General features: G+C 52.1%; 1 protein-coding gene across 3 annotated transcripts; it reads left to right on the top strand.

Moving 5' to 3' along the window:
* Positions 1 to 1,115: 1,115 nt before the first annotated feature.
* On the top strand, positions 1,116 to 21,186 carry ACSBG2 (acyl-CoA synthetase bubblegum family member 2). Of its 3 annotated transcripts, XM_074163649.1 has the most exons (16): positions 3,319 to 3,325; positions 5,434 to 5,567; positions 7,034 to 7,058; positions 7,867 to 7,917; positions 9,293 to 9,537; positions 11,327 to 11,415; positions 12,016 to 12,136; positions 12,867 to 12,947; positions 13,562 to 13,711; positions 13,890 to 14,066; positions 15,084 to 15,265; positions 15,513 to 15,746; positions 16,429 to 16,646; positions 17,533 to 17,672; positions 18,937 to 19,183; positions 19,562 to 21,186. In XM_074163649.1, exons 1-16 carry the CDS (start codon positions 3,319 to 3,321, stop codon positions 19,675 to 19,677), a joined length of 2,217 nt encoding a protein of 738 aa, XP_074019750.1. In that variant the 3' UTR covers positions 19,678 to 21,186. The 3 variants fall into 3 exon arrangements, with proteins under 3 accessions (XP_074019752.1, XP_074019750.1, XP_074019751.1); XM_074163651.1 differs by lacking the exons at positions 3,319 to 3,325; positions 7,034 to 7,058 and adding an exon at positions 1,116 to 1,189 and having other exon boundaries at positions 5,434 to 5,563; positions 7,841 to 7,917; XM_074163650.1 differs by lacking the exons at positions 3,319 to 3,325; positions 7,034 to 7,058 and adding an exon at positions 7,710 to 7,712 and having other exon boundaries at positions 5,422 to 5,563; positions 7,841 to 7,917.
* The last annotated feature ends 6,403 nt before the right edge of the window (positions 21,187 to 27,589 follow it).

The raw sequence follows: 27,589 nt of genomic DNA, 5'->3' as shown, positions 1-27,589 counted from the left end.
CACACCGTTCCTAATACAGGCCAGGGTGCTGGTGGCCTTCTTGGCCACCTGGGCACACTGCTGGCTCAGATTCACAGAATCACAGAATGATCTGGGGTCGGAAGGGACCTCTGGAGATCATCTCCTCCAACCCCCTGCCACAGCAGGGTCACCCAGAGCAGGTCCCACAGGAACGTGTCCAGGTGGGTTTTGAATGTCTCCAGAGAAGGAGACTCCACCACCTCTCTGGGCAGCCTCTTCCAGGGCTCTGCCACCCTCACAGGAAAGAACTTCCTCCTCATGTTTAGATGGAACCTCTTATGTTCAAGTTTCTGCCCGTTCCCTCTTAGAATCATAGAATCATTCAGGTTGGAAAAGACCCTTGGGATCATTGAGTCCAACCACCTACCCTTCTCTACAAAGTTCTTCCCTACACCACATCCCCCAACACCACATCTAAGTGACTCTTAAACTCATCCAAGGATGGTGACTCCACCACCTCCCTGGGCAGCCCGTTCCAGTGTCTGACCACTCTTTCTGTGCAGACTCTCGTCCTGTTTCAGATGGTTGTCGACCCGTTTTATGCCGGGCAGCTCCAGCCACTCTTCCCCCAGCCTGTTGCGCTCATGGGGTTGGTGTGACCCAAGGGCAGGACCTGGCCCTTGCCCCTCTTGAACCCCATGGAATTGTCCCCTCGCCCGTTACTTGGGAGAGGAGACAGTGGTGGTGGTGGGGGGGGGGGCGCCGTGAGGCGACTCACGCCTCTCCTACCGCTGCGCTGGCTCAGCCCATCCTGCCCTCAGCCCGGGGGGCCGCGGGGCGCTGGGTGGTGCCCGTTCCCGGCGCTGGGTGGTGCCGATTCCCGGCGCTCCGTTCCCGGTTCCCGGCGCTGGGCATCGCCCCGCCGCCTCCCGGCGCGGCGGCGCGCCGGGGCAATGACCGCGGGTAACCCCCGCCGCGCGCGGGGGGAGGAGGGGGGCGGAGCCTCGCCGCCTTCCGACCGCCGCCTCCACCAATGGCGTGGCCGCGCGGGTCTTTCGAGCGCGAGGGGGCGTGGCGGTGGGGCGGGGGCGAAGGGGGATGGCCCCGCCCCCCCCGTCGCGAGCGCTCTAAAGGCGGGCCCCGCGTGGCGGCGCGCGGTAGAGCTGCTCTCGTGCCGCCCTGTGGGGGGGGGGGAGGGTCTCCGCGCGCTCCCGCCGGCTCCGTTGAGGTAACGGCGCGTGCGCGCGGGGCGGTCCCCGCGCGACCGGCCCCCGCGAGTGGGCGGGGGAGAGGGAGGGAGGGGGGGGGGGGCGTGAGGCGGGGGGGGGGGGGGGAGGAGAAGGAGGAAGGGGGGGGGGGGGGCTGGGCTTCATCATCCCCTCGTGGCGCGGGAAAATCAGCGCGGGAAACCCGGGCAGGGGGCGCGGGGGTTTCGGTGGGAGGCAGCGGCCTGGCCTTGCTCACCTCATGTCCCTGCGGCCCCCCCCCCCGGCGTGTGGCGGCCGTGTGGCGGGTGGGGGCCTTGAGCCCCCGCCTCCGGGAGGGGTTTCTTTTCACTCTTTCCCTCCCAAATGAACCTTTCTGGCGACTTCTGAGCCAAGCTGCTCTCCAGGCGCCTTTCCCCGGGGGGGGGGGGGGGGGCGGCCTGGCCGGGGGACCCCCAAAACGTGGGGGTTTTGGTTAAATAAGTAACCACCCCCCCACCCCCCCCCCTCCCGGTGCGTTTGGGGCCTCTCAGGGGGCAGCGCTGAGGGGGATGTGAGGGGAAGGCCCGGGCCCCGTACCCCCGGTGGGGTGCCATGGGGTCACCCCAGTGCCAGGGGATGCTCCGGTGGCAGGGATGAAGGTGGGAGATCCGGGGGTGGGGTGTCTCTGGGAGCATGTACCCCGTCCCCCCCCCCGTTCCCTCCCAACTCCGGTCCCCTGCCCGAGGGGGTGTCCCACCCAGGGGTGCCATGGTGCTCCCCGGCCACCAGCCGCTTCAGAAAGAGGGCATTAGGCCCGAGGCTCGGGGTAAGTCACGCTGCTGGGGAATTCACCCAAAATATCCCGCTCTCCCGGAGAAGAGAATTTGGAACGGTGAGTTCCGCGGCGGCTGGCCCGTGGGCAGCTTGGCTTTGCCCAGCCCGGGCTCGGCGCCATGACGGACCCCGACACCTGTCTGTGACAGCGTGTGGGTCATCGGCGCGGTGTTATCCTCCGAGGGGCTGGGGGGGAGTCATTTTTCCTCATGTCCTCCCCGCTCCTGCGTCAAGAAGGCACCGGGTGGTTTCCCGGCGCGGCCGGACGCCCCGGGAGGAAACCTGTGTGTAGTGCCGAGGAAGTCTGTGCGGCTGCCCTTTTTAAAAATGGAATTTATCTTAAAAGAGGAAGAGCGGGTTCCTCGGCTTCTGTTTCCTCGCCTCGTAAATCTTTAAGGAAAACAAATGGTACAAAAAGGCCAAGTTTCAGTTTTGGTGGAAACGCGGGAAGGCGGGGAGGTAACGCGGAGATCTCCTAGGGCTGATCCGTGGTGCCTTTACCAGTAAAAAGGGGGAAAAAAAAACCCCAAAAACCCACCCATACCAGCAGCAGGAAGCGAACTGGGCTGTACTGGGAAGGCTCAGGGCGGCTGGTAAATGCAGTAATTTGAATTTCGGGTGGTGTTTTGGGGGGCTCTGGTGTGTGTTTTGGAGTAAAGGTGTGTTCGGAGCCTGTTATAAAGGAACCTTCGCTCCCGTTGACTGTCACGAGTTTGCTTGTCATCGGGCTCCTGGTCTGTGTTGTCTGTGGAGCTCTGTGGTGGTTGCTATGAAATCCCTCCCCGGTTTCCAGTTCTCCCAGCGCTCCCTCAAGAGCAGAAGACGCTTTGTATTCAAATGGCTTGGGGTGCCACGCGGGCTTCTTTAAAAGGAAGGTTTTCCTTCAGCGTGTTCTTTGGGTGCGTGTTCCTCATCGCCCGTGGTGCATCGTGGTGTGTTAACTCCTCCGCAAACGGCGTGTGGCGGGGGGAGGATCATTCATGATCCTGCTCAGGACCCCCGGGGAGCTCCTGCCAGCCGTTGAGCAGGCTCTGGGGACGTGTGGGGGCTTTCCAGGGGCTTGTGGAGCAGAGCTCTGGGCACCAGAGCCCAAGGGGACTGGCTGCAGTGCTTAGCAGAGCTCCTCAGAGTGTATATATATGTCCTCATACCTTTGTTTCCATCCTAAATTGTAGTTGGGGGGGTTCAGCCTGGAGAAGAGAAGGCTCCGGGGAGACCTCGGAGCCCCTTCCAGTCCCTCAAGGGGCTCCAGGAAAGCTGGGGAGGGACTCTGGATGAGGGAGGGGAGCCCTAGGAGGAGGGGGAAGGGTTTGACACTGAAAGAGGGGAGATTGAGATGAGATGTGGGGAAGAAATCCTTTGCTGTGAGGGTGGTGAGAGCCTGGCCCAGGTTGCCCAGAGAAGCTGTGGCTGCCCCATCCCTGGAGGGGTTCAAGGCCAGGTTGGAGGGGACTTGGAGCAAGCTGGTCTGGTGGGAGGTGTCCCTGCCCAGGGCAGGGGGTGGCACTGGCTGGGCTTTATGGTCCCTTCCAACCCAAACCAGTCTGTGATTCTTGAGTGTCTGGGAGATGAAACTTGGGCTTTTCTTTGCCCAACATGTTTCCAACCAATCTCCTCCACCCAAGAGCTTGCCGGGCCGTGCTGCAGGATTGCTGGTGTGAGGAAACCTCCACCCTTTCGCTTGAAACTTTCCTGCTCCATTAAAGAGCAGATGGCAAGAGAGAGGCTGTAATTAGTGCAGAGAGAAAAGCTTCCTTCAGGGGCGGCGCGGAGCCTCAAACCCCTTGTTGTGGGGCGCTGGGAAGGAATGCGGGGACAGTATTGCGAAAGGGGGTCAATGACAGCTTCTACGGTACGTTCCTCCTCGCCTCATGCCTGGGTCTCTCCTTGAGCAAGAGAAGGTGGTGGTGGTGGCACCTCCAGCAGGCACCGTGTGGTCTGGGAACCGGCGGGTCCTTCCAGATGTGGGTTTGGGTCCCTCCAGGCTGAGGAAGGGACTGAAACCAGGTTTCATGGGTCTGGGTGGCAGCTCCTAGTGCTGGGTTGCTCTGTGGAGATAATGCCCCTTTTCTAACAGCTGTCTTTATTAAAAGAAAAATAAGAATAAATAGAGTAAGCTACTCTTTTAGCTGAGAACGGGGCGTTGGGAGGCGTCTGCTGGTTATCTCAGGGCTGGCGTTTTTGGAGACATCCCTTTCTCAGCTGCGTGTGAATTTGACTGGGTTTTCACGCTGTGAATTGGAGTGTGGCGTGAGCGGCGACGTGTCCTTGCGTGGTGACACACACACACACACACACGTGCTCTCCGGGGCTGGTGGCAGGTCTGTGGCTGCCGTGGTGGCCGGGCACCGCTCTGCCCACCCGTCGCAGAGAGAGCTGTGATGGATTTACGAGAGTAAAGGGCTCTTCCCTTTTCCTCCCGTCATTCAGGCGACCGCGCTCTTCACGTGTCTCGCTTTAAATACCTCCTCTCTAATGCAGCTACGAAACAGGATGCTAAAAATCCACTTTTTTTTTTTTTTTTTTTTTTAAAAAAAGATGAAAGGTAATGAGGTTCGTCCCCCGTCAGTTAGAAATTCCCTGCAACAATTAAAACTCACCCTGTGGAGTCAGAAGCATCAAAGGGCTTGTGATGAATGTAAACCTTAAATAAGGCTGACGTTGCTCTCAGGGGTTGGAAACGCTTCGTGGAGGGGACGAAATCCCTGCACGACAAAGTACCGGCAGCGCCGTAGGAGCCACCGTGAACGCAACGGCTGCCGAAAGCGCTGAGTTTTTTCCGGGAACAGGTTAAATCTCTGGGGTGTCTCTCCCCGAGGGGGACCCCTAAATCCCTGGCGGGGTGCGGGGCAGGCGTGGGGCTGGAGCTTCCTTAAGAGGCTGCGGTGTGGGGTGAGGAGCCGCTTCCAATTGCGAGGCAGGCAGCACATGACATAAGATGCTCCAGATCTGCCTCCTGGGCGCTAGTTTAAAAATAAAGGATATTACACATCATCCTCCTCCTTCTCCTCCTCCTCCTCGGTGCCGGTGCGGAACGGCTGGACAAAGGCGATGCGGGGTACGGCTGGACCCGGAGCCCTGCAGGGATGGGCTGGGGGTGGGGGGGTGGGTCTGAGAGCCCAGCGGGGACGTTTAGGGGTAAAGGAAGAGTAAAATTTAAATTTGTCCTCTGTCAAAGCCGTGATTGTCACGCCGCTTTTCAGACGCGGGGATGGAGGTATCAGATGTGGACGTATCACCCACCCCCGAGGGGGGTTTTTCAAATGAACGGGGCGATGAGGTGCCACGTCCGCTGTGAGAATTTACCGTATTTTATGCAAATCCAGCAGTCCCCAGCCCTGCCTGCCCCGGCGCTGCCTTGGTCAAATACCTGCTGCAGGGGAACCTGCGTTTTCTCTAGTGTTTGATTTGTATTTTGATTTTTTTTTTTTTTCCAAACCTGTTTTCGCAGGGACGATGCTGTGTGAGTCAGACGCACGGATGGCGCTGGCGGAACCGGTCCCCACGGCTTATTGTAACTCGGATCCCGCAGGGGACTGTGAGGTGTCGCTGGATGATGTGCGGCTCAACTCTGCAACTAGGTTTGTGCTATTGAAATGTTTATTTTCTCTATGGCGACCTGTTATACACAGGATATAGTTTGTATTCTATCATGTTTACTTAGATTAATTAAGGTGGGTTTTTTTTTTTTTTTGGAAGACATTTCAAACATTTTTTTTTTTTTACTGCTTCCAAAATCTGAAAGCTGAATCTCCAATCTTGAAAATCTTACAAATTCTCCTCTTGAAAGAAGAGGTAGAGAATTTAATTTGCTGTACCTGGCCACCACGCAGAGCACAGAGCGGTCTGCGTTTCCTATGAACTTAAAGCACGGGAATGGCAGGATATTCTGCATAGACAGAAAGATCACCTTTTATAAAGGACCTTTGAGTAATTGTTAACCTATTTAATTGGAAGGTCACTGGTGGAATACTTCGAATGCCGAGCAGGTCCTGCGTTGGTAGTGGAGCGTCGCTGTCCTGGCAGCAGAGGCGTGTCTCTGGCGAGGATAATTTCTGTGCTGATATTTATCAGACTCCTGTCTGTAAATCTGAGCAGCCTCTTACTAAAGAGCAGATTAATAGTTAAGGGTCTGTGTCTCACCACAGTATAACGAGATATAGCTGACAAAAAAAACTCTACTGTATTTTTTTTTTTCAGGCTGCATTTGCATTGCATGTAGTAAGGGGGGGGGGGGAGAAAAAGATGACGTGAGTCACTGGGAGGGGAACAGCTGGGGCTTTTTTTGCTGATATTACTCGGTCATTTGCATGCTTTGATCATAAAAGCTGGTGGAGAAATGGTGCGGAACTATTGCAACCGAGGATTAATTTGTGCTGAAAAATGCTCTCAATAATGAGGAGGAAACGCGTAGTAGGGAACATCTCGTAATCCCTTTGGGGGAAATAAAGAGAGAAAAAAAAAATTGATTTACTTCCCTCTGCTTTCTGGCTTTCGGAGTGGGTGGGAGAAGCAGTTCTGCTTTTTGGGTCTTAAATCTTATCACGTGCCCAAAGTAATAATGGTTGACTATTCCCTAGCAATTCAGAGGGAAAGTAAACCAGAGGGAAACGCTTTACCCCTTGTGCTGAAACTCAGGCAGTGCTGTGCGTTGGCCTGGCTTCTCGTGGGTCTAGTAGAAGGGGAAGAAGATGTGTGGCTTTGGGGGGACCTTTCTGGGTTGGGCTAGGGCCCCCTGCCTGCAGGTGGGGTGTACTGGTGACAGGCAGGGATGTCAGGAGGCTTCTTTTTACCCCGAAGTTGCCCCTGGATGGGGTTGGGGCTGTTGTGATGTCAGGGATGTGCAGCCCTTCTAGAAGACCCAGGAGCTGGTGCTGGAGGGCAACCTGGCACCAGACATGGGGGAGAGTCAACACCCGGTGCTGGCATGAAGAAACCAACACCTTGGTGATGGCCTGGAGGAAAGCACCCCGGGAGGGCTCTTCATCAAGGCAAGAGGGACATTGGGCTCTCTGGGGTCGACAAAACCTTGGACCTGATGGTACCAGCAGGGTATGGCCCAGGGCAGGGGAACAAGTGTCACCTTCCTGTAGGTGTCCCCGCCCAGGGCAGGGTTGGGACTGGATGGGCTTTAAGGTCCCTTCCAACCCAAACCAGTCTGTGATTCTATGACTTTCAGCTGGTGCTGCAGAACCTCCTGGTGAGGAGTGGGGCTGAAGGAGACAGGGGACAGGCTTGTTCCCATTTCCTCCCAAACATCTGGTGGGAGCCAGATTTTATTTTATTCTGACTTTATTCAGAATACCGAAGAACAAGATTTCCTGTTAAATCCATTTCCTGCTCTCCAGCTGGCCTGGCCCCTGGGGGTTCCCCGCCGGGTGACGAGGGGGGGTTGATGATGTCCTTCTTGGCGGGAGCCTCCCTTCGTGTGACTCCCATATTGTGGAGAGGGGATAAACGCCGGGTCCTTCTGTCCCGTCCTGCCCTGCTCCTTCTCCCCGCTCCAGAATCTTTGTTCCAGTCACCAAGAGCTGACCTGTGGTATTAAATTATCTCTCTTTTCTGGATGTTTATGGATCCTTCTGTGGTTCATCTGAAATGATAGTTACAATCAGGACAACGCACGTGTTTAAAGGCAGCGCAGGCAAAGCTTGCCCAGTCTCCAAGAGGGACCTGTCTTGGTGCTGTGGCCGTGTAGGCTGGTAAAATTAATAAAGTGACCTGCAGAACGTCAGGAACCACCAATCCTTGTTCACATCCAAGGACTAATATAATTAAGGGATGGAGTAAGCACGCCTCGGGCGTTCTTTAGCCTATGTGCTAAAGCCTGTCTGGGACTAATGGCCTTTGCCTTGCAGAGCTGAGGCCCACAGCCCTGAGCCAGCTGAAGACAGGAAGGCAGAGGGACATCGGAAAGACATGCTGGGTTTCAAAGGTAAGCAGAAGGGATTTTTACTTACTGTGGTTGGCATAAAATTATTATTTTAATTATTATTTTTAATTATTGAAATGAGAGGAATTTATCAAACCATAACAACGGGAGGAGAAACTCAAATTGCAGAATGGTCCATCCAGAAGCCTCTTGAAGTTTGACCTTAAAGCACAGGGGTGCTTCGAGGAGTAAAATAGGTAGTGTCACTGCTGAGTGCTTGTCTGCCAGGTAATAACGGACTGCTTTCAGCCCTCCTTAAAAGAGGGGGGGAAAAAAAAAAAAGTAGGGTGTATGTGACTGTTGCAGGAAGCTGCCAGTAGAAGAGCTTTAGGGCAGGAGAGCAGGTTAGAGGAGGATGGAAATGGGAAATGCTTTGCAAAATTTTGAAAGTGCTTTAGAAGCATCATCTATTACAGAATCACAGAACGATATGGGGTTGGAAGGGACCTCTGGAGATCATCTCCTCCAACCCCCTGCCACAGCAGGGTCACCCAGAGCAGGTCCCACAGGAACGTGTCCAGGAACGTGTCCAGGTTTTGAATGTCTCCAGAGATGGAGGCTCCACCACCTCTCTGGGCAGCCTCTTCCAGGGCTCTGCCACCCTCACAGCAAAGAAGTTCCTCCTCATGTTTAGATGGAACTTCCCGTGTTCCAGTTTGTGCCCGTTCCCTCTTGTCCTGTCCCTGGGCACCACTGGAAAAAGACTGGCCCCATCCTCCTGACACCCACCCTTTAAGTATTTATAGGCGTTGATCAGATCCCCCTCAGTCTTCTCTTCTCCAGACTAAAAAGACCCAAGTCCTTCAGCTTTTCCTTGTAAGAGAGATGCTCCAGTCCTCTGCTGTACCCTCTCCAGCAGTTCCCTGTCCTTCTTGAACTGGGGAGCCCAGAACTGGACCCAGTGCTCCAGATGGGGCCTCCCCAGGGCAGAGCAGAGGGGGAGGATGACCTCCCTCCACCTGCTGGCCACGCTCTTCTTGATGCACCCCAGGATGCCATTGGCCTTCTTGGCCACAAGGGCCCATTGCTGGCTCATGGCCATCCTGTTGTCCACCAGGACTCCTGGGTCTTTTTCCTCAGAGCTGCTCTCCAGCAGGTCACCCCCAACCTGTTCTGGTGCAGGGGGTTATTCCTCCCCAGGTGCAGCACCCTGCACTTGCCCTTGTTGAAAGGTGCTGCACATTAGTCCTGTTTTATCCAACATTAGTCCTGGTTTAATTACTGGGAGTCACCTGGCAAACTTACTCACAATGAAAGGTCAAAAAAAGCAGGGGGGCGGGGTATAACAGCATTTGCTTGAGTGTGTTTGATACTTGAGTTTATATTTCTGCTAAGGCAGTTTTCTAAATATAAGATGCTGAACACTTTTCTTTCGAAGGAGCCTCTTCGCCTTCCGCCTCCAGCGTGTGGACCACGCGCCGGGACGGGGAGGTCCGGCTGAGGATGGAGGAGCGGGGCGCGGGCAGCGAGGTGCCCAAGACGGTTCACGAGCTGCTCGGGGAAGCTGTCAGTAAATACGGCGATTATTACGCCCTGGCATCCAAAAAGAACGGCCACTGGACAAAACTAACGTACAAGATGTACTATGAGGAGTGTTGGAAAGCAGCAAAAAGCTTCCTGAAGGTAAGGTTTTGTTGGATTCTCCTCGTTGGTGTTCAGTTTAACTGCTGAAATGGCTGTAGCCAACTGGGTCTAAAACCTGCAAATTCTCAGAGTGTGGGTGAACCTTAAACTGATGGGGACATACCTGAACGTGCCACGAGGAGCTTGGGAACAACCGCAGTGATTTTGTTTGGATTTCTCACAAGTTGTTTCCCCGTGCAACTGGAAAAACAAAAAAAAAAAAGCAGGTAGGGGAACATTTTGTAAAAGCGAGGTGTTTGAGGTACGTGACAGAGCTGGACATGAGGCATATAAATTTTAATATTTCCATGAAAAAACTCAAAGGGGGTTGCTTATTAATCCAATTTAAGTGTCCAAACTGGCTGAGTTTGGGCTCAGCCAAGCTTAAAAAGCTTAACTTTTTTGCCTGGACCAAGTTAAGACACTCAGAGAGAGAAACCAACGCTTCGTGTACTCAGTTACATTATGAAGTCTTATTTCTGGAAGTCGAGGCCTCTCTCTCTGCATTCCCACCGTGGGATCCTCCCGTCTTCCACTCCTGGGACAAAACTGGCTGAGAAGAGATTTAAAACCTGGGACTTGAACAGCTGGAATTTCATAGCAAAGCCTCTAGCTGTCACTGGAGCTTGTTGCTGTTGTCATTATTGATGTCTGACGTACCTGAGGTGGGCTTCCATAGCAAAGTGCTATGAAAGCACTGATGGGACAAGGGGGAAGGGTTTGACACTGAGAGAGGGGACATTGAGATGAGATCTGGGGAAGAAATTCTTTGCTGTGAGGGTGGTGGGACCCTGGCCCAGGTTTCCCAGAGAATCACGGAATCACAGAATTGTTGGAGTTGGAAGGGACCTTCTAGGGATCACCTAGTCCAACTCCCCTGGCAAAGCAGCGTTGCCCAGAGCACATCACTCAGGACTGCATCCAGATGGGTCTTGAAGATCTCCAGAGAAGGGGACTCCACACCCTCCCTGGGCAGCCTGTTCCAGGGCTCTGGCACCTTCACCATAAAGAAGTTCTTCCTCGTATTTGAGTGGAATTTCCCATGTTCCAGCTTGTGCCCGTTGCCCCTCGTCCTGTCACTGGGAACCACTGAAAAGAGTCCAGCTCCATCCTCCCTCAAACCACCCTTTTGATACTTGTGAGCATTAATAAGGTCTCCCCTCAGCCTTCTCTTCTCCAGGCTAAAGAGCCCCAGCTCTCTCAGCCTTTCCTCATAAAGGAGATGCTCCAATCCCTTAATCATCTTTGTTGCCCTACACTGGACTCTCTCCAGCAGTTCCCTGTCAGGGTTCAAGGCCAGGTTGGAGGGGGCTTTGAGCAACCTGGTCTGGTGGGAGGTGTCCCTGCCCAGAGCAGGGGGTGGCACTGGGTGGGCTTTAAGGTCCCTTCCAACCCAAACCATTCCCTGAGTCTATGACTAAATGTCTCAGTAGGTGTTGTCTACCTTAACCTCCTGCCTTCTCATTCCCAGCCCAAAGGGAACAGGTAACCACCTGGATTGTAAAACCACAGTTTTACAGCACCATTAGCATCCGTGAGCTCCTCACACCCAGCGCAGACCTAAGCACATCCTGGTTTTTCCTGCCTGCCGCTAAAGTGGGACAGCGTCTGATCGAAAACTTCACTGGTTCTTCACTGGTCTTGGGAATTTTTTCAATGTGAATTACTGTATATAATAGCGTGAACTTTTCCCTTGACTTTGTGCTGGCAGCGGAGATCTGTAAATTAACTCTAAGCGTTCTTCAAAGGAAAAAAACAAGATCGCTGTAATCTCATCTCTTGTTTACAGCTGGGGCTGGAGCGTTTCCATGGAGTCTGCATCTTGGGATTTAATTCTGCGGAGTGGTTTATTGCTGACATTGGAGCCATCCTCGCAGGGTAAGAACGAGTGGCATCTCTTGACAGGCATTTTGCTTTAGCAGTTGGGTAGTAATTTCAGTATTTGTGTGAGAAGCAGATTTTTATTTAGAAAAAAACCAACGAAACTAACCACAAAAAACCAAAACCAACTGCTTATATTTGAATTTAACTAGAACCTAAACTCTATCTTTAATTCATTATGAATTAATGAGACAAAATATATATACTATTTTTTTTTTTTTTTTTAGCCAGGGACTTCTCTCAAAAGAAGATGAACAGTAGGTTAATCAAAAGGAAGTGCTTAATTACAGTGTGATTAAAAATATGATGGGAAAAGCCAGAGAATCACAGCACTGGATTTTGGTATTGGTGGATTTTGGATTCCACCTGAGATGTTCTGGTTCCTTACACCATTCTGACACTTCCCATGCCCCAAAACAGAGCCTTTGCTCTTGGAATTAAGCTCTCCGCTTTTTGTTGTTGTTTTATGGGATATTCTTCCTAAAGTTTTTTTTTCCTCTGTTAAAGTTTGTAATGGTCAGACTTTTGCCAGCAGCTCTGCTCATCCTCTAATTTTCTGTTGTGCTTTTCCGTTTTGGTTTTCCTTTCCTTTTGCAGCGGATTTGCTGTCGGTATCTACACCACGAACTCTCCCGAGGCCTGTCATTACGTGGCAGAGAACTGTAGCGCGAACGTGGTGGTTGTGGAAAACCATAAACAGCTGCAGAAAATCTTAGAGGTAAAATACACTTTTGAAATGGTGGGGGCTCCAGCGTCCTATCGACAGACGTGGGGGGGTAAATGCTGGATCTGAAAGCAGAGGTGAACTGATGGAGCCTACTAGGATAGGAGGAGGGGGAAGGGTTTGACACTGAAAGAGGGGAGATTGAGATGAGATGTGGGGAAGAACTTCTTTGCTGTGAGGGTGGTGAGAGCCTGGCCCAGGTTGCCCAGAGAAGCTGTGGCTGCCCCATCCCTGGAGGGGTTCAAGGCCAGGTTGGAGGGGGCTTGGAGCAACCTGGTCTGGTGGGAGGTGTCCCTGCCCAGGGCAGGGGGTGGCACTGGGTGGGCTTTAAGGTCCCTTCCCATCCAAACCAGTCTGTGATTCTGTGATACTTGGTGTGTTCCCTGTTCAGGCCAGGTGAGTGGTCACCGGTGCTAAGTCTCACAAGAGGTTAAGAGGGGGTTAAACGCTGGTTCCACAGCTCAGCGAAGCCTCGAGCTTAAAACATGAGAAGCCAAAATGAACAATTGATCATCCCCAGGGTCATCAGGCAGAATCCCAGTCTGAATGATTACTTTCTCTAGTGAGAAAGTTCTCTCTCTGTGTCCTCTTTCAGTATCACAGATGAGATTCTCTTTGCTTTCCTTACAGTGGCAGGCAGCAGCAGCACGTTAAGCGGTTACTTAGGCCTGAAAGGGACAAGCAGGGTTTGCTCCTTCTTACAAAATCTCCTTTCTTAACACAGATTCAGCATAAACTACCTCATCTGAAAGCTATTATCCAGTATAGGGAAGAGCTGAAAGAGAAGAGGCCAAATCTGTACTCTGTAAGTACTGGGCATCGCGATGGCCTGTAACCACGGGTGGTGCTCAGCTGGTGGCTTGCAAGTGACTGTCACCTTCCCGGGACTGTCCCCATGTGAGCTTGTGTTGGTTTCAGTGGGGATTGCTTCCAAGGAAGCCGTGGATGTCTGCTGTTGCCCAAACCTGGATAATCCCATGTTGTAAGGGGGGGTGTTTGTTACTCTGCTGAGCTCTGGGAGTCCCACAGTGACTCCAGTTACACCCAGTGTGTACTGGGATTGCTACAGAGCTAATAAGCTTCTTCAGGGTGGGCCCCTCTCCTTTTCTACTTCTCCCCATGTAAGTTGTGGCAACCAGAACACAGTGTGGGGCTGACAATGCATATTGACAACCTCTCCCAGAGGTTTGGAACATAGGAAACAGCTTCCTTCTCTTCATAAGACCAGGTTGGACGGGGCTTTGAGCAACCTTGTCTGGTGGGAGGTGTCCTTGCCCGGGGCAGGGGGGCTGGAACTGGATGATCTTTAAGGTGCCTTCCAACCCAAACCGTTCTATGAATCTACATGTAGCAAAGGCTTTAATTTCACATGGGAACGACAACCCACAAAGTGATGGAGCTCTTCTCTTCTATACACAGTGGAGTGAGTTCCGGGACCTTGGCAAAGATGTTCCAGATGCTCAGCTCCATGAAATCATTGCCTCTCAGAAGCCCAACCAGTGCTGTACGCTAATATACACCTCGGGGACAACAGGGCAGCCTAAGGGAGTGATGCTCAGTCACGACAATGTAAGTACCTTTATGCACAAACACCCTTTCTCTGACCTCAGGTGGGTTCTGAGGGAAGGCGGAGCTGGAAAAACACCCCCGATGTTAAGATCACAAACTGTAGACCGTTTTTGTGAGCTGTGTGTTGCACCTGCTCAGAGGAGCTGTCGCTTAACGCCGCCGTGGCTTCTCGTTCCAGCTGACGTGGACGGCGGCGGCGGCCGGGCGGTTCATAATGCTGACAGACGCCAAGGAGAAGCAGGAGGTGGTGGTCAGTTACCTGCCCCTCAGCCACATCGCCGCTCAGATGTCAGATATTTGGTCGGCAATGGCATTCGGCGCCCAGGTTTTCTTTGCTCAGCCAGATGCATTAAAGGTAAAACCAGAAGAAAATAAAAATTCTACACCCCTCCACCCGCCTGTAGCTGGGTGGGTGCGTGAAAACACACGTGGCTGGTCATCTCCTGACCCCAAAAGCTGTGCTAACTCGGTGTATTTGTGCAGTGACCTGTTTAAGGGTCAGTTGGTTTGATGAGTGCAGCCGCTCTGACCTTTGCCTTTTGACTCCGCGTTGTGATCTGGGACGAGCTGACCAAGCACTTCACAACCGGAGCTTCTCGGTGTCTCTGACACCACTTCTCCGCCCCAATAACCTGGTTGAGCAACGGCTTTGTATTTACTCTGTCCACATTGCAGAATGCCACCGTTACTAAATCCCTGTCCTGGGAACGGTTCTTCTCCTGGCCCTGTGTCAGCGTTAGCACTGAATGACCCTTGGTGTCTTCTCAAAACCACTGTGGTGTTTGCAGGCTCCTGGGGTTCCTTTTTCTTGGTGGCACTGCATTTGAAAATGAGAAATTAGAGGCATAGAACATATCTCTTATGAGGAGAGGCTGAGGGACTTGGGTCTGTTTAGCCTGGAGAAGAGAAGACTGAGGGGGGATCTGATCAACGCCTATAAATACTTAAGGGGTGGGTGTCAGGAGGATGGGGCCAGTCTTTTCTCAGTGGTGCCCAGGGACAGGACAAGAGGGAACAGGCACAAACTGGAACATGGGAAGCTCCATCTAAACATGAGGAGGAACTTCTTTCCTGGGAGGGTGGCAGAGCCCTGGAAGAGGCTGCCCAGAGAGGTGGTGGAGTCTCCTTCTCTGGAGACATTCATACCCCCCTGGACACGTTCCTGTGGGACCTGCTCTGGGTGACCCTGCTGTGGCAGGGGGTTGGAGGAGATGATCTCCAGAGGTCCCTTCCGACCCCAGATCATTCTGTGATTCTGTATAAACTCCTCAAAATTGATGGCCAAGTCCTAGGCCTGGGCTAGTGACCAGTTCTGACCTGAAGTCCAGATCGAAGCACTTCTGAAAGCTGTAATAAATTCTGCTTGGCCCAGGGCACCTTGGTGGACACCCTGCGGGAAGTGAGGCCAACTGCTTTCTTGGGAGTTCCTCGCGTCTGGGAAAAAATGGAAGAAAAAATGAAATCCATAGGAGCAAAATCCTCAACGCTCAGAAGAAAAGTGGCATCATGGGCCAAGGGAGTTGGGCTGCAGACGAACCTCAAGCGGATGAATGGGTAATTACCAACTACTCTTAAGGGATGTTACGAATATTAGGAGAACTTTGCTGTCAGATCCGGAATTATATCCCATGTAACAGGCCAGACTTAGGGATGGTAAAAGCCAAGTGTTGCAGTTGGACCAGAGGGTGAGCGGCAAGAACTAGAGGGGGAGAGTAATTTATTTTATTTTTTTTTAACTGAATAAGATAAAATAGGAGGAAGATGAAAGGACTGAGATCTTCTAACCGTTTTTCTCCTCTAGGTACTCTGAAGTCCCCGTGAATTTCCGCTTAGCCAGGCACCTGGTGTACAAGAAGGTGCGAAAGGCCATTGGGCTGGACCGATGCACCAAGTGCTACACGGGGGCTGCTCCCATCACCAGGGAGACGCTGGAGTTTTTCTTAAGCCTGAACATTCCCGTGCTGGAGCTGTACGGCATGAGCGAGAGCTCGGGGCCTCACACAATCTCTCTACCTCACGCCTTCAAGCTTAGCAGGTAAATATCTTTCAGTAGGTAGAGCTCTACTGGCCGGGAGGAAGAGCTGCTTTAAGGTTTCTCCTGCATCCGGCACGTCCGTCTCCGCTCCTGCAGCTCATCCTGAGACTTGCTGCTGGTAAAAAAGTGACTGGGGAGCCAGTTCCTCTGGCCACAGGTTGCCGATAAAGAGATCTGTTCAGGACAACAGCCATATTACTTAAATTTAACTTGGCCTGGATTCTCCAGGAACTGAGGAGGAAGCAAAGGGTTCATGGGAAGAAGGAAGAATTGGTAACTCCAGCCTAGAGCTCACCTTAATGTCAAATTAATAACGGCAGCAAGACTCTGCCGTTGCGTTGAATGGCTTATTCAGGCTGCAGAGTAAATACCACCATCAGTAGGAGCTTGTGCCGAGGATGCAAATCTTGTCATTCAAAGCTCAGGTGTCTGAGGACAATGGGTGGAAAACACCAGGTGTGGGAGCACCCATCTCTCTGCAGTACCAGCCTTTTCTGTACTTCCCCTTACATAAAAACAGATGCCTTTTATAAGTTCCTCGCCGAAGCAGTTGTAATAAAAAGCTGCCGTGGCTTTGTTCAGACACTTTAGCTTGAGAGGGGACTGCTGGAATCTCACTCTGCTGCCCAGCTGTTGAGTTTTATTTGTTTTTTAAAATGTTTGTGTTTGTGTTCTCGTTGAGCTGTGGAAAGGAAATGACAGGCTGCCGGACGCTGATTGATAAACCCGACAAGGACGGCAACGGGGAGATCTGCTTCTCGGGAAGGCACATCTTCATGGGCTATTTGAACATGGAAGAGAAGACCAGGGAGGCCATCGATGAGGACGGCTGGCTGCATTCGGGGGACCTGGGCAAGCACGACAAGGATGGATTCCTCTACATCACGGGCAGAATTAAAGGTGATGCATCCCCTGGCTTTGTTTCCTCGAGGTTACGCAGGGCTATGGTAGGAAGTGTTCAGACCCCGCGTGGCGTGCACAGGGGAATATTCCAATGCTCCTCCTGAAGTCTTTAATGTGACTACGGCTGCGGATTGTGCTGCCCCTGAGGCTGTGCCGGGAGGGGAGGTGACCTCTGAAACCACCGCGTGTGTTTTGCAAAGCAAGGGAGAAATCCTCTGATTTCAGAACTGGTAGTTAATGCTCTGTTGACTTGTTTTTTCGGTGCCGGACCTGTTGGGTCCCTCCAGTTCCAGCCTTGCTGGCTCAGCCTCGGAGAGAAAACAGCAGCTTAGCATTGTTGTGAAAATGGCTCGGAGTGAGGGCAGGGCTTGGGACACCGCTTTGACCAATCCCAAACAAATCCAGTCTCGTGCAAGACTTCAATCACCAAAACCAGATAAACGGTCACGCAAAGGGGCCGCTTTAAGAAATCTCTAAGAGACAGCCAAGGAGGGCAGGTTCTCCTCTGCTCTGTGTCACGTTCCTAACTTCAAAACCTCTCCTTTGCCTCAGAAAATGTTTTCCTTCAGTTTCTGAACATCTTGGGTACCAACTAATGCCCCTGGGAGTCTGAGGTGACGGTGGCAGGGTATTAAGGTGCTTGTACGCCGCACCCTGTGTTCCCAAATTCCAAACCTCTCCGGAGCATTAAAGCAGCTTTTGCAGCGCTGTTTGTGTGCACCCCGGTCTCCTCTCCCAGCCCCACCGGAGTCCTGGTTCGTTGCCTTCTCCAGATGGTGGGACACAGTTCCTTTGTGTCCACCAGGGTCTAGAAAGTTATTTCAGATTGTCAGGGAAGCGGGGGAAAGCTCTAAGCATTAATGAAGATTTGTCTGTTTTCCAGAGCTCATCATCACTGCGGGAGGTGAGAACGTTCCTCCCGTTCCAATCGAGGACGCTGTGAAAGACGCCGTTCCCATCATCAGCAACGCAATGTTGGTTGGAGACAAAGCAAAGTTCCTGGCCATGCTTCTAACGCTGAAGGTAAGGGAAAACAGGGCGGGAATCCACCCGAATGTTTAATTCCAGTGAGGAAGATAATTGTCACGTGGTTTTAGAGCGTCTTCTAGAGATGGGGGGGCATCGTAGAGTATGGCTTGATGTAGCCGAGTTGCAAACAGCAGCTGTGACCCCATGGAAGGATGAGCATTGACACTTGGCCGGGCTCCTCTGTTGTCCAGGGCAACTGTTTCTCTCCGCACCACACAGCGCAGAGAGAGAATTAAAAACCTAAAAGTGAGACTGGAAAAAGAAACCCCTCTGCTTTTTTTTTTTTTTTTTTTTTAACCCATTTTTAGTATCTCCCAGAGCAGCCTGGACAGCGAGGAGCTGTGGGTGATTCAGGGGCCTACAGGAGAGGTGGGGAAGGACTCTGGATGAGGGAGGGGAGCCATAGGAGGAGGGGGAAGGGTTTGACACTGAAAGAGGGGAGATGGAGATGAGATGTGGGGAAGAACTTCTTTGGTGTGAGGGTGGTGAGAGCCTGGCCCAGGTTGCCCAGAGAAGCTGTGGCTGCCCCATCCCTGGAGGGGTTCAAGGCCAGGTTGGAGGGGGCTTGGAGCAACCTGGTCTGGTGGGAGGTGTCCCTGCCCAGGGCGGGGGATGGCACTGGGTGGGCTTTAAGGTCCCCTCCAAACAAAACCAATCTGTGATTCTATGATTCCTTTTTAAGACCCTGGTTTTAAACTTCACAGTGATGCATTTCTGGTGGCCTGAACTGAGTTCTCTCTAGAGCCCCCACAGGCTGGTGGCTTTTCAGACAGTGATAATTGCTCGTTAGCGAGCCTGACTGCCAGTGTCCTGGCCCTTGCGCAGGAGAGGCCGAGCCAGGCCCTGGAGCTGGTGCTGGTCTTGGTCAGGTGCCGCATGCGGTGACTTCCAACAGCCTGTTCCACTGCTGTGGGTGCAGGGGGGGTAAAGCTGTGGTCTGGAAAAAAGGTCCAGGGGAAAAAGGGATCAATTTGGGGTAGTTCAGGAGGAATTTGGAAGATGAGCTCTGTACCCAGCTTGCTCTTTGGTATCGACATGGCTCTTGAGGGGGTTTCATCTGCGTTTTGCCTCAATGAGTTTTCACTTCAAGCAGCGGTTTGCATCAAGTGTATGCAAATTGTAGCGGTTGATTAATTGGACAATTAGCAGCGGGGTGGGGAAGGAGGCAGAGCAGCTTCCCGTGGCTGTAAGGCTCGTTAGCGCAAAGGCAATCAGGCGTTCAGCAATATGAAGTTCTCTGGTGTGACTTGTCCTGCAGTGCACCACGGATACGGAGACTGGGGAGCCAGGGGACGACCTCTCTCCGGAGGCTGTTGAGTTCTGCCAGAAGCTGGGCAGCAAGGCCACCAAAGTCTCCGAAATCATCAGCAGCAAAGACAAGGCCGTCTACGCCGCCATCCAGAAGGGGATTTCGGCAGTCAACGAGCGAGCCGTCTCCAACGCTCAGAGAGTCCAGAAGTGGGTCCTCCTGGAGAAGGACTTCTCTCTCTTTGGTGGGGAGCTCGGTGAGTGAGGCATTTGGGGTCACCTCCCTTGGCTGTTGAGCGGACAACGCAACCGGGACCCCCAGTAGACAGAGCCACCCACGGCCCTCCCCTGCTGGGGCTTTTCCGTGTCGCGGCTTTGGGGAGGGTGGGATGAAATCCCATTTCCGCCCGGCTGAGCTGAGCTGAGCAGCGCTTACCCTTGGTTCTGGGGTGCCTGTCCCAGGAGGGCTGTGCCGTGTCTGTCCACAGGGGAAGGAAGGGAGATGTTAATAATCACAAAGAGAAATTTAGAAGGACGTTGATTTGTTCCGGCTCTTCCTCGCTTTGCTCTGATACGGATTTGTGTCTCCAGGGGGTACCGTCCCCACTGAAACCTCTGCTGTGTTTTCCCCCCAGGCCCCACCATGAAGCTGAAGCGACCGGTGGTGGCGCAGAAGTACAAGGACCAAATCGCTCAGTTCTACGCGGATGTGGATACACCCGCCTCAGCAGCGACCGCCCTCCGGCAGTAGCAGCGGGGGCTCCGTGCCGAAGACTGAAGCCAGCCTTGGGGGGGGGGGGGGCCACGATCCCCGAGGCCTGTTGAAATAAAGGGGGCTGGGTGGTAACCGCCCAGCCCCTCTGCATCCCGAGGCTCTACATCCTTTGGCTCTCCTCCTGCAGCCCGCTGAGCGTGTCCGTGCTCCGTGCTTCCCCGTGTCTCTGCCGAGAGCGCCCTGAACATCTCCGCTTGGTGGCTTGGTTGTTGTGTTTTGTTTTTTTTTTTTTTTTTGTCTTTTCCATTTTTAGAAGGGCAATGCCATGTTTACCGTAAATCCGTACCCCGTGTTACGTTTTAACCAAAGGTTTTTTTCTTTTCCTGAGCTGAATGTAAAACAATCTGGAGCTGTGTCCCCCCCTCCCCGCTGGGGGGAGGAGGGTTTCTTTTTACAGCGGGCTCTGTTTGCCCGCACGCGGCTGATGTCTGTGTTATTTTAAGTTCTCTTTGCCCATGACCTGTCGCCTGTCACAGCCGATGGCCGCTGGTGGGGACGCGGCGCCTCACCTTCGCTGGGGGGGTGGGTGGGTTTGTCTGTGCAATATTTTGAGTCTGTTTTATCTCTTTTGGGTTATAACGAAGCCATAAATTGTGGTGTTAGAGTAGCGTACGCAGCCTGTGCCCTGAGAGGTGTTTGACACGAAGGGACACTGATAAGGCTGTGTGTGTGTGTGTGTGTGAAACCTGTCTGTAGTCTTAAAAATCATAGAAATGGGGGCTATAGCCTCCTGAGAGCGGTGGGACTCCAGAGCAGTGGGACTCCAGGGCGGTGGGACGGGCTCTGTACCTGCTCTGGGAGAGAAGAGACGGTGTTGGGAACCCAGTTGGTCCAAGGCTGGTTCTATTGAAGGTCTGGGATCAGCCGTTGGAGCAAGTGGAGCGGCGCCTTACATCGACTGTAGGACACGGGGGGCTCACCCAGCACCAGTAGCTCTTGGAGGTCTCTTCTAAATGGTCCTGCGAGGCTCAGGACAGTGGCTGGAGGGACCGTTAATCCCAACGGCAAATGAAGGATTGCTTGTAAAATGGTTTATTTCAAAGGAGGAATCGTGGAGCTGAAGGAAAGCGGTTCTGGGTGGTGTTTCCCACGGCCGGAAGAGGAACACCAGGAGATGGTGGGTGCTCCGAGGGGAACATCCTTGCAGGGGAAGAGGCATCACAAAAAGCTCACAGGATCTGCTGGCTGGGGTGGCCGGGGCTCTGTTCCTACAGGACTACTTGGTGCTGAAACCCCTCTGTGGTGGGTGTTAACAGCACCCAGAACTGTGGGTACCCCCCCCACCACCTTCAGGGGGAGGGCGGGGGGGTTAAACCTAAACCATTGTATGTGATAGGGGCTCGGTGAAATTCCCCCTGTAGGGCGGGTGACGCGCTGTTGTACCTGCAATCGTACAATCATTTGTGTTCTCAGCTGTACGGGTTTGAAATGGCTCCCGCTCCCCGAGGAACGCCTGATAAATAAACTCCGCAGTGTGTGTCTCTCAACGCTTCAGTGAATTGTTTTGCACAATAACAACTCAACTCTGCCCAAAAAAGGTTCAGTTGCCTTAATGGAGGGAAAACCTGCAGCCAGAGCTGAGCCCTTGATCACGATCAAGGCTGAAAATGCTCCAGGAGCTCCCCACAGCAGCGCCGGGGCCAAAACACCGCAGCACGTGGAAGGGGAAGGAAGCTCCTGGCCTAAACCTTTGCCCACAGCGGAGAAACGCTGGGGCCAGAGCTGCCGGGTTGGTGCCAAGCTCCACCACGCTCTGGGAGCGGTGGAAAACCCCTTCAAAGCCCATGGGAGCGGAGAGGGCACAGGGAGGGACCCTGTGTCTCGCCCTGCTCATTCCACCCAGCGCTCACTGCTCCTGCAGAGAATCACAGAATGATACGGGATCGGAAGGGACCTCTGGAGATCATCTCCTCCAACCCCCTGCCACAGCAGGGTCACCCAGAGCAGGTCCCACAGGAACGTGTCCAGGCGGGTTTGGAATGTCTCCAGAGAAGGAGACTCCACCACCTCTCTGGGCAGCCTCTTCCAGGGCTCTGACACCCTCCCAGGAAAGAACTTCCTCCTCATGTTTAGGTGGAACTTCCCATGTTCCAGTTTGTGCCCGTTCCCTCTTGTCCTGTCCCTGGGCACCACTGGAAAAAGACTGGCCCCATCCTCCTGACACCCGCCCTTTAAGTATTTATAGGCGTTGATCAGATCCCCCCTCAGTCTTCTACAGACTAAACAGACCCAAGTCCCTCAGCCTCTCCTCAGCAGAGAGATGTTCTAGTCTCACCATCTTTGTAGTCCTCTGCTGTACCCTCTTCCAGCAGTTCCCTGTCCTTCTTGAACTGGGGAGCCCGGAACTGGACCCAGTGCTCCAGATGGGGCCTCCCCAGGGCAGAGCAGAGGGGCAGGATGACCTCCCTCCACCTGCTGGCCACGCTCTTCTTGATGCACCCCAAGATGCCATTGGCCTTCTTGGCCACAAGGGCCCATTGCTGGCTCATGGCCATCCTGTTGTCCACCAGGACTCCTGGGTCTTTTTCCTCAGAGCTGCTCTCCAGCAGGTCACCCCCAACCTGTCCTGGTGCAGGGGGTTATTCCTCCCCAGGTGCAGCACCCTGCACTTGCCCTTGTTGAATTTCAGCAGGTTCCTCTCTGCCCAACTCTCCAGCCTGTCCAGGTCACACTGGATGGTGGCACAGCCTCTGGTGTGTCAGCCACCCCTCCCAGCTTTGTGTCACCAGCAAACTGATGAGGGTAGAATCATGGAATTGTCTGGGTTGGAAGGGACCTTTAAGATCATCTAGTCCAACCATCAACCTAACTCTGATAAAACCCATCACTAACCCATGTCTCTCAGCACCATGTCAACCTGGCTTTTAAATCCCTCCAGGGATGGGGACTCCACCACTGCCCTGGGCAGCCCATTCCAGGGCTTAATAACCCTTTCTGGGTAAAAATTTTTCCCAATATCCAATCTGAACCTCCCCTGGTGCAACTTGAGGCCGTTTCCTCTTGTCCCATCACCTGTTCCTTGGGAGAAGACACCGAACCCCCTGGCTGCACCCTCCTTTCAGGGAGTTGGAGAGAGCAAGAAGGTCTCCCCTCAGCCTCCTTTTCTCCAGGCTGAACACCCCCAGCTCCCTCAGCCGCTCCTCACAAGACTTGTGCTCCAATAAGAATGGATGGGATGCCAATAGGATGGTACATTCCATCCCTTCATCCAGGTCATTGAGGAATATTATTGAAGAGGATCCAAAACATACATTGAAGAACCCAAACGCCGCGCTGCAGCAGCCACGGGACTGAAGCAACCAAATTAAAACACCCATGTAATTAATAAACATCAGAGTCTTACCCCCGACCGACTGCGCTTAAAACAGGTTTCCTTTTCCTTTGCTTTTCATCTCCTGAGCTGCCCAGCAGCCGACTGCGCCACCGGCTTCTGGATTTCACACGGAAAACAGTTCCAACGACAGGGCACTTCTGGAAAACCTCGTTGCTGCCCATGGAGAAGCAACACAACAAACCAAAAAAAAAAAACCACGCTTGAAGTTTTACTTTTCCATCTTACTTTATTTCACTTTTTCTAGAAAATTCCTCCATAGTTCCACAAATTTAACAAAAAGTTTAAAATTCAGGACAAACAATCCTGTAACGTATTACAAACATGAGTTTTTTTATTTTTTTTTTATTTATTTTTTTTAATCTTGAAGTTAGTCTTGGGCCAGCTGAATTTCTTACAGCCGAGTGAAGAATTCATTTCCCAACACAACTTTTAAAATCCTCAAGTGACAAGGTATTTAATACCTCGGCTCTAGGCAGAAATACAATTAAAAATTATCTAGAAGTTGAAGTACTTACATTTTTATTTATTTTTTTTTTTTTCCTTTAGGAGTGCAAACTCATCTTGTCAGTTTTTGATGGCTATTTCACGCCCCCAGGAAAGCAATACCGATGGATTTTCCTCGTTTTCAGAAGTACTAGTGAGTGCCGGGCACCTGGGCGAGCAGAGAGAAGCTCCGGGCGAGCGCGGCTCCAGTGCCTTCGCCATCGTGAAACCTGCGGAACCAAAGCGACTCGGGGCCCCCCGCTTGAGGAGAACGTGACGGGGCAAAAAGCTCCCTCCGGGAATTTTAAACCTCTCTCACCATCAAATACCTTCAAGATCCGACAAAAATAAAAACTGCTTCTGGATTGTTGCGTCAATCGCTTCGCTAGTTCCGATGCTACCACCGCACACGGCAAGAGAAGAACTGGTGGCAAAATCATTGCACTTCCATGTATTGGGGCTGACCACAGCACAGCCAGTCTCGTTACCTATGTGTCCAATACTCCTCAGCTGCTGGACTGGGATCCAGGGATCCCGCCAGCCTTACTAGCCTTTCTTTTTTTCATTTTTTTTTTCTTTTTTTTTCTTTTTTTTTTTTTAATAGTAAATGTCAGTAATCAAAGCCTCAAGGCTTAATACATACGCAGACCAAGACACCAGGAAAATACTCCTGCCCCTTCTTTTGCCCCTTAATACAAAGGCCAAGGACAAAGGAAAAGCCGTGTCCTGATCTCACCTCCAACACGATTCAATTCAAAGCAACTCCGAAAGCCTTCAGACCGACCAGCACTTGTTCACGCCTTCAGTAACAAGACGAAGGACACTGAAAAGTAACAGAGTTCTGTCCGTTTTCCTTGGAAAAACCATTATGGCTAGAAGTCGATTTTGGGTATCATTATTATTATTTTTTTTTTTCCTTTTTTTTTTTTTTTTTTTTAACAACGCAAGCTACTACACATCCTCGAAGACCTGAAGCAATGCTGAGAGCAGCACTGCCACCTCCTTCCTAGAGTACAATAATCCATCCATGCTCTCAAGAGTGACACAAGAACAAACACTTTATCCACAAATACCTGTACACGGCATGTTGGGAACAGCATTCAGCCAGCCTATAGGGAATCTACACAGGGAACTCGTTCATCTGGAACTAGAAGGGGACACAAAGACGAGGCCCAAATGTGACCATCCTTTTCTTTGCAGAGTCATTCCTCCTGCGGTCCCCGCCGCTACCACATACCCCAAAAAACAACAACTCCGTAGAACAACTAAGTACTTGCAAGAAACCTTTTAGTAACAAATCAGCATGTGCACACAATGGAAAAGAGCTATTGCTGGGGGGAACAATCCTATCTCAGGTTTTCAAGGAGATTATAAACAGTCTAAAAAAATCCATGTGTAAAATACTTCTTATAAAAACCAAACAAAATTCCTATCAATGCTCATTAGACTTCACGAATAAAGTCGGTTCCAGGACAGGACGATGCCACAGCCGCGGGCCGGAGCCCCAGGCGCTTCCAGCCACGTTCAGGAACACCCTCCCACGCGTGTTCTTGGACCGGCTGGGAGCAGCGTGACCACTCGGATCTTATCGTGAGAAGGGGACAGAAGGGAGGTGGCACCTCCCATCCCTCATGGGGTAACTCTGGGGGCTACTGACAGTGCCAGGAGAAACGCTGCCAGGATGGGTGACACGGATGCAATGGGAGTAGGTTATCCGGGTGGAAAGAGGAGGCAAAAGACCTCGGGAGATCTCATTCTGGCTACCACCGCTGCTCCTACCGCTTCGGGGACAGGACAACGTCACCAACCCCACCCTGCACTGGGGGCAGCGCGCAGGAGGCTCCGCACACCCAGGGAGCCAAGTTTGGGGCCATAGTGACCCACACAAGGCTTATCTCCTCCACACCACAGACCTAACAGAGACCAGGAGCAGTTCACACGTACGCACTAGGCCTAACAGTGCACGGGACAGTCTGTGACACTCGTGGCCTACGGCTGCCGTCCTCCACGGCGACGCATCCCACTGCCAACCGAGACAGCACGGCAGCTCCTCCTCCTCCCACTGGCCTCCACCTTCTCAGGGTGTACATTTGCGCACAGGGTTTCTATCCAGGCTTGGCATTGTCCATCAAGAAAGAAAACAGCTGAGATCACTGTCGTGACAGGGTTTGCACCTGGCCATGAGCTTGACTTTTTTTTTTTATATATATATATATATTTATATATATATATACACACACACACACACACGAGACACATGAAAGATGGTACAAAGACAAAATTAATGGGAATCGGGTCAACATGACCCAACTCAAACAAGCTTATCATCATATTGCCACTTAAGTTGATTAGTTGCAACATTTCCATGATAAAGAAAGGGGTAACCCAAAACAAGGGACTGCAATTTCATAATGGAGAAGGGACAGCAAACCCTGGAGCGATGCGACCCCCTCCCTCCCCCCCCAGCTCCCACATGGGGCTTTCACAGATATGGGAGGCGCACCCAGGAGCGGAGGGCTCCCCTGGACCGCTGCTCGCCCCCTCGCTGCCTGCAGCCCACTTAACATTTGGCAAAAGCTTACACACACTGATTGGAAAAAAACAGAGCAATTCTTCAAAAAAATACTGAATTTAGGGAACAGGAGTGTAATCCAGTTTTGATGAAAGCTACGGGACTTTCCTCACACCCACCTAGAGAACACTTGGAAGTCAATACTAGTTTCACTAGAAATACAGGAAAGATTCTGGGATTAGTGTTTACCGTTTTCTGCCATTCCTTTAACAGGCAGCGGGGAGGGAAAGGGAGAAGGAAACAGACCTGACTTCACTTGGTTTTTACATCAGCGTTTTCCAGGTGTGTCCCAAGATAAAAATCCTCCCTTGTTTTGGTTTTCCCAAATTACAGCCACTACTATAGGGGCCACTGTAGGAGATTCCTCTTTGAGAACATAGAACAAAACCAATCACCTATTTTGGCAAAGTTATTAAACACTGACAAATGAAAAGACGACAGGTGAGTCCCTTCCAGAGCACAAAATGCTTTGAAGATTGCTGTTCAGCTTTCATACACTAAAAATTGTCCACAAGAGGCATTTTAACAAACAAGTCAAATCTTATTAAGCGCCCTTCCCCTGCCATAGCCATTAAAAAACATAACAGAAAAACACACCCTTAAGATCATAAGACCCAACTAGGCCCTTCTTATACATACAGTACATACATATATATAATATATATATAAAATATACAGCTTACAGTTTTGTAGTCCTATTACAGTTAAAGCAGACTGAAAGGAGTGAGACTTTGTTTAGGAGCTCAGATCAACAAACAAGACATCTCAAAACCCCAGCAGGAGACAGCAGATTCTAGAGGCCTCTCCAAAGAGCACGGACTGTCTCTGCAGGAAGCTGAAGGTCCTGCGTGTGGAACGATGCCCTTTAGGAATCAGGAGCCAAATTACAGCAGTGCTCTGTAGCGAACCGTGGCAGAACTAACTTGCAAGGGATCAAAACTGGAATCTGTCCACTCTTCCTCTGCAGCAGACCAGCAGGACCCCTAGGAGGCCTCCTCTGTCACCAGTCTCTTGGCTGGCTTTGTAAAAGCCAATCTCGCTTACACAGCACGAACGCTTCTTCGCAGAGCTGGAGGAAACGGGACTCGCTAAAGCTCTCCGCAGGCAGGCTGGTCCCTAGATTTGGTGAAGAAAACATCGTCCACACTTCTTCAGATCTCAGAGACACCTGAAAATGTGCTCTTAAAACACAGTTTCTCGAAGTAAAACCAGAAAAGGTCACACTGTGCAGCTAAGTGCAGCACGTCTTTTGCTCTACTCAGGACCTGTGCCCAAGCGTTACTTATGAAGCTAGGGAGGACAGACTCAGCGATATGGGCGCTTGTTTGAAGCCTACAAGAAAGTGCAGCTGGCTGTGCATTCATAGAGCATGGCTGTTCTCTAAGGCAGTGCTTCGGGTGAATCAAGAGAATAAGAAGGCCTAGTTCCATGGGTTCGTTTCCTGGTACCAATAAAGGGGATTTCTGGTTTCAAAAGCAGCCTGCTTCCGAGGCCAAGCG

This window comes from Numenius arquata, chromosome 25 (genome assembly GCF_964106895.1).
Source record: "Numenius arquata chromosome 25, bNumArq3.hap1.1, whole genome shotgun sequence".
Classification (NCBI taxonomy): domain Eukaryota; kingdom Metazoa; phylum Chordata; class Aves; order Charadriiformes; family Scolopacidae; genus Numenius; species Numenius arquata.
The sequence above is the reverse complement of the archived record's forward strand: the minus strand, read 5'-3'. Positions and strand labels throughout refer to the sequence as shown.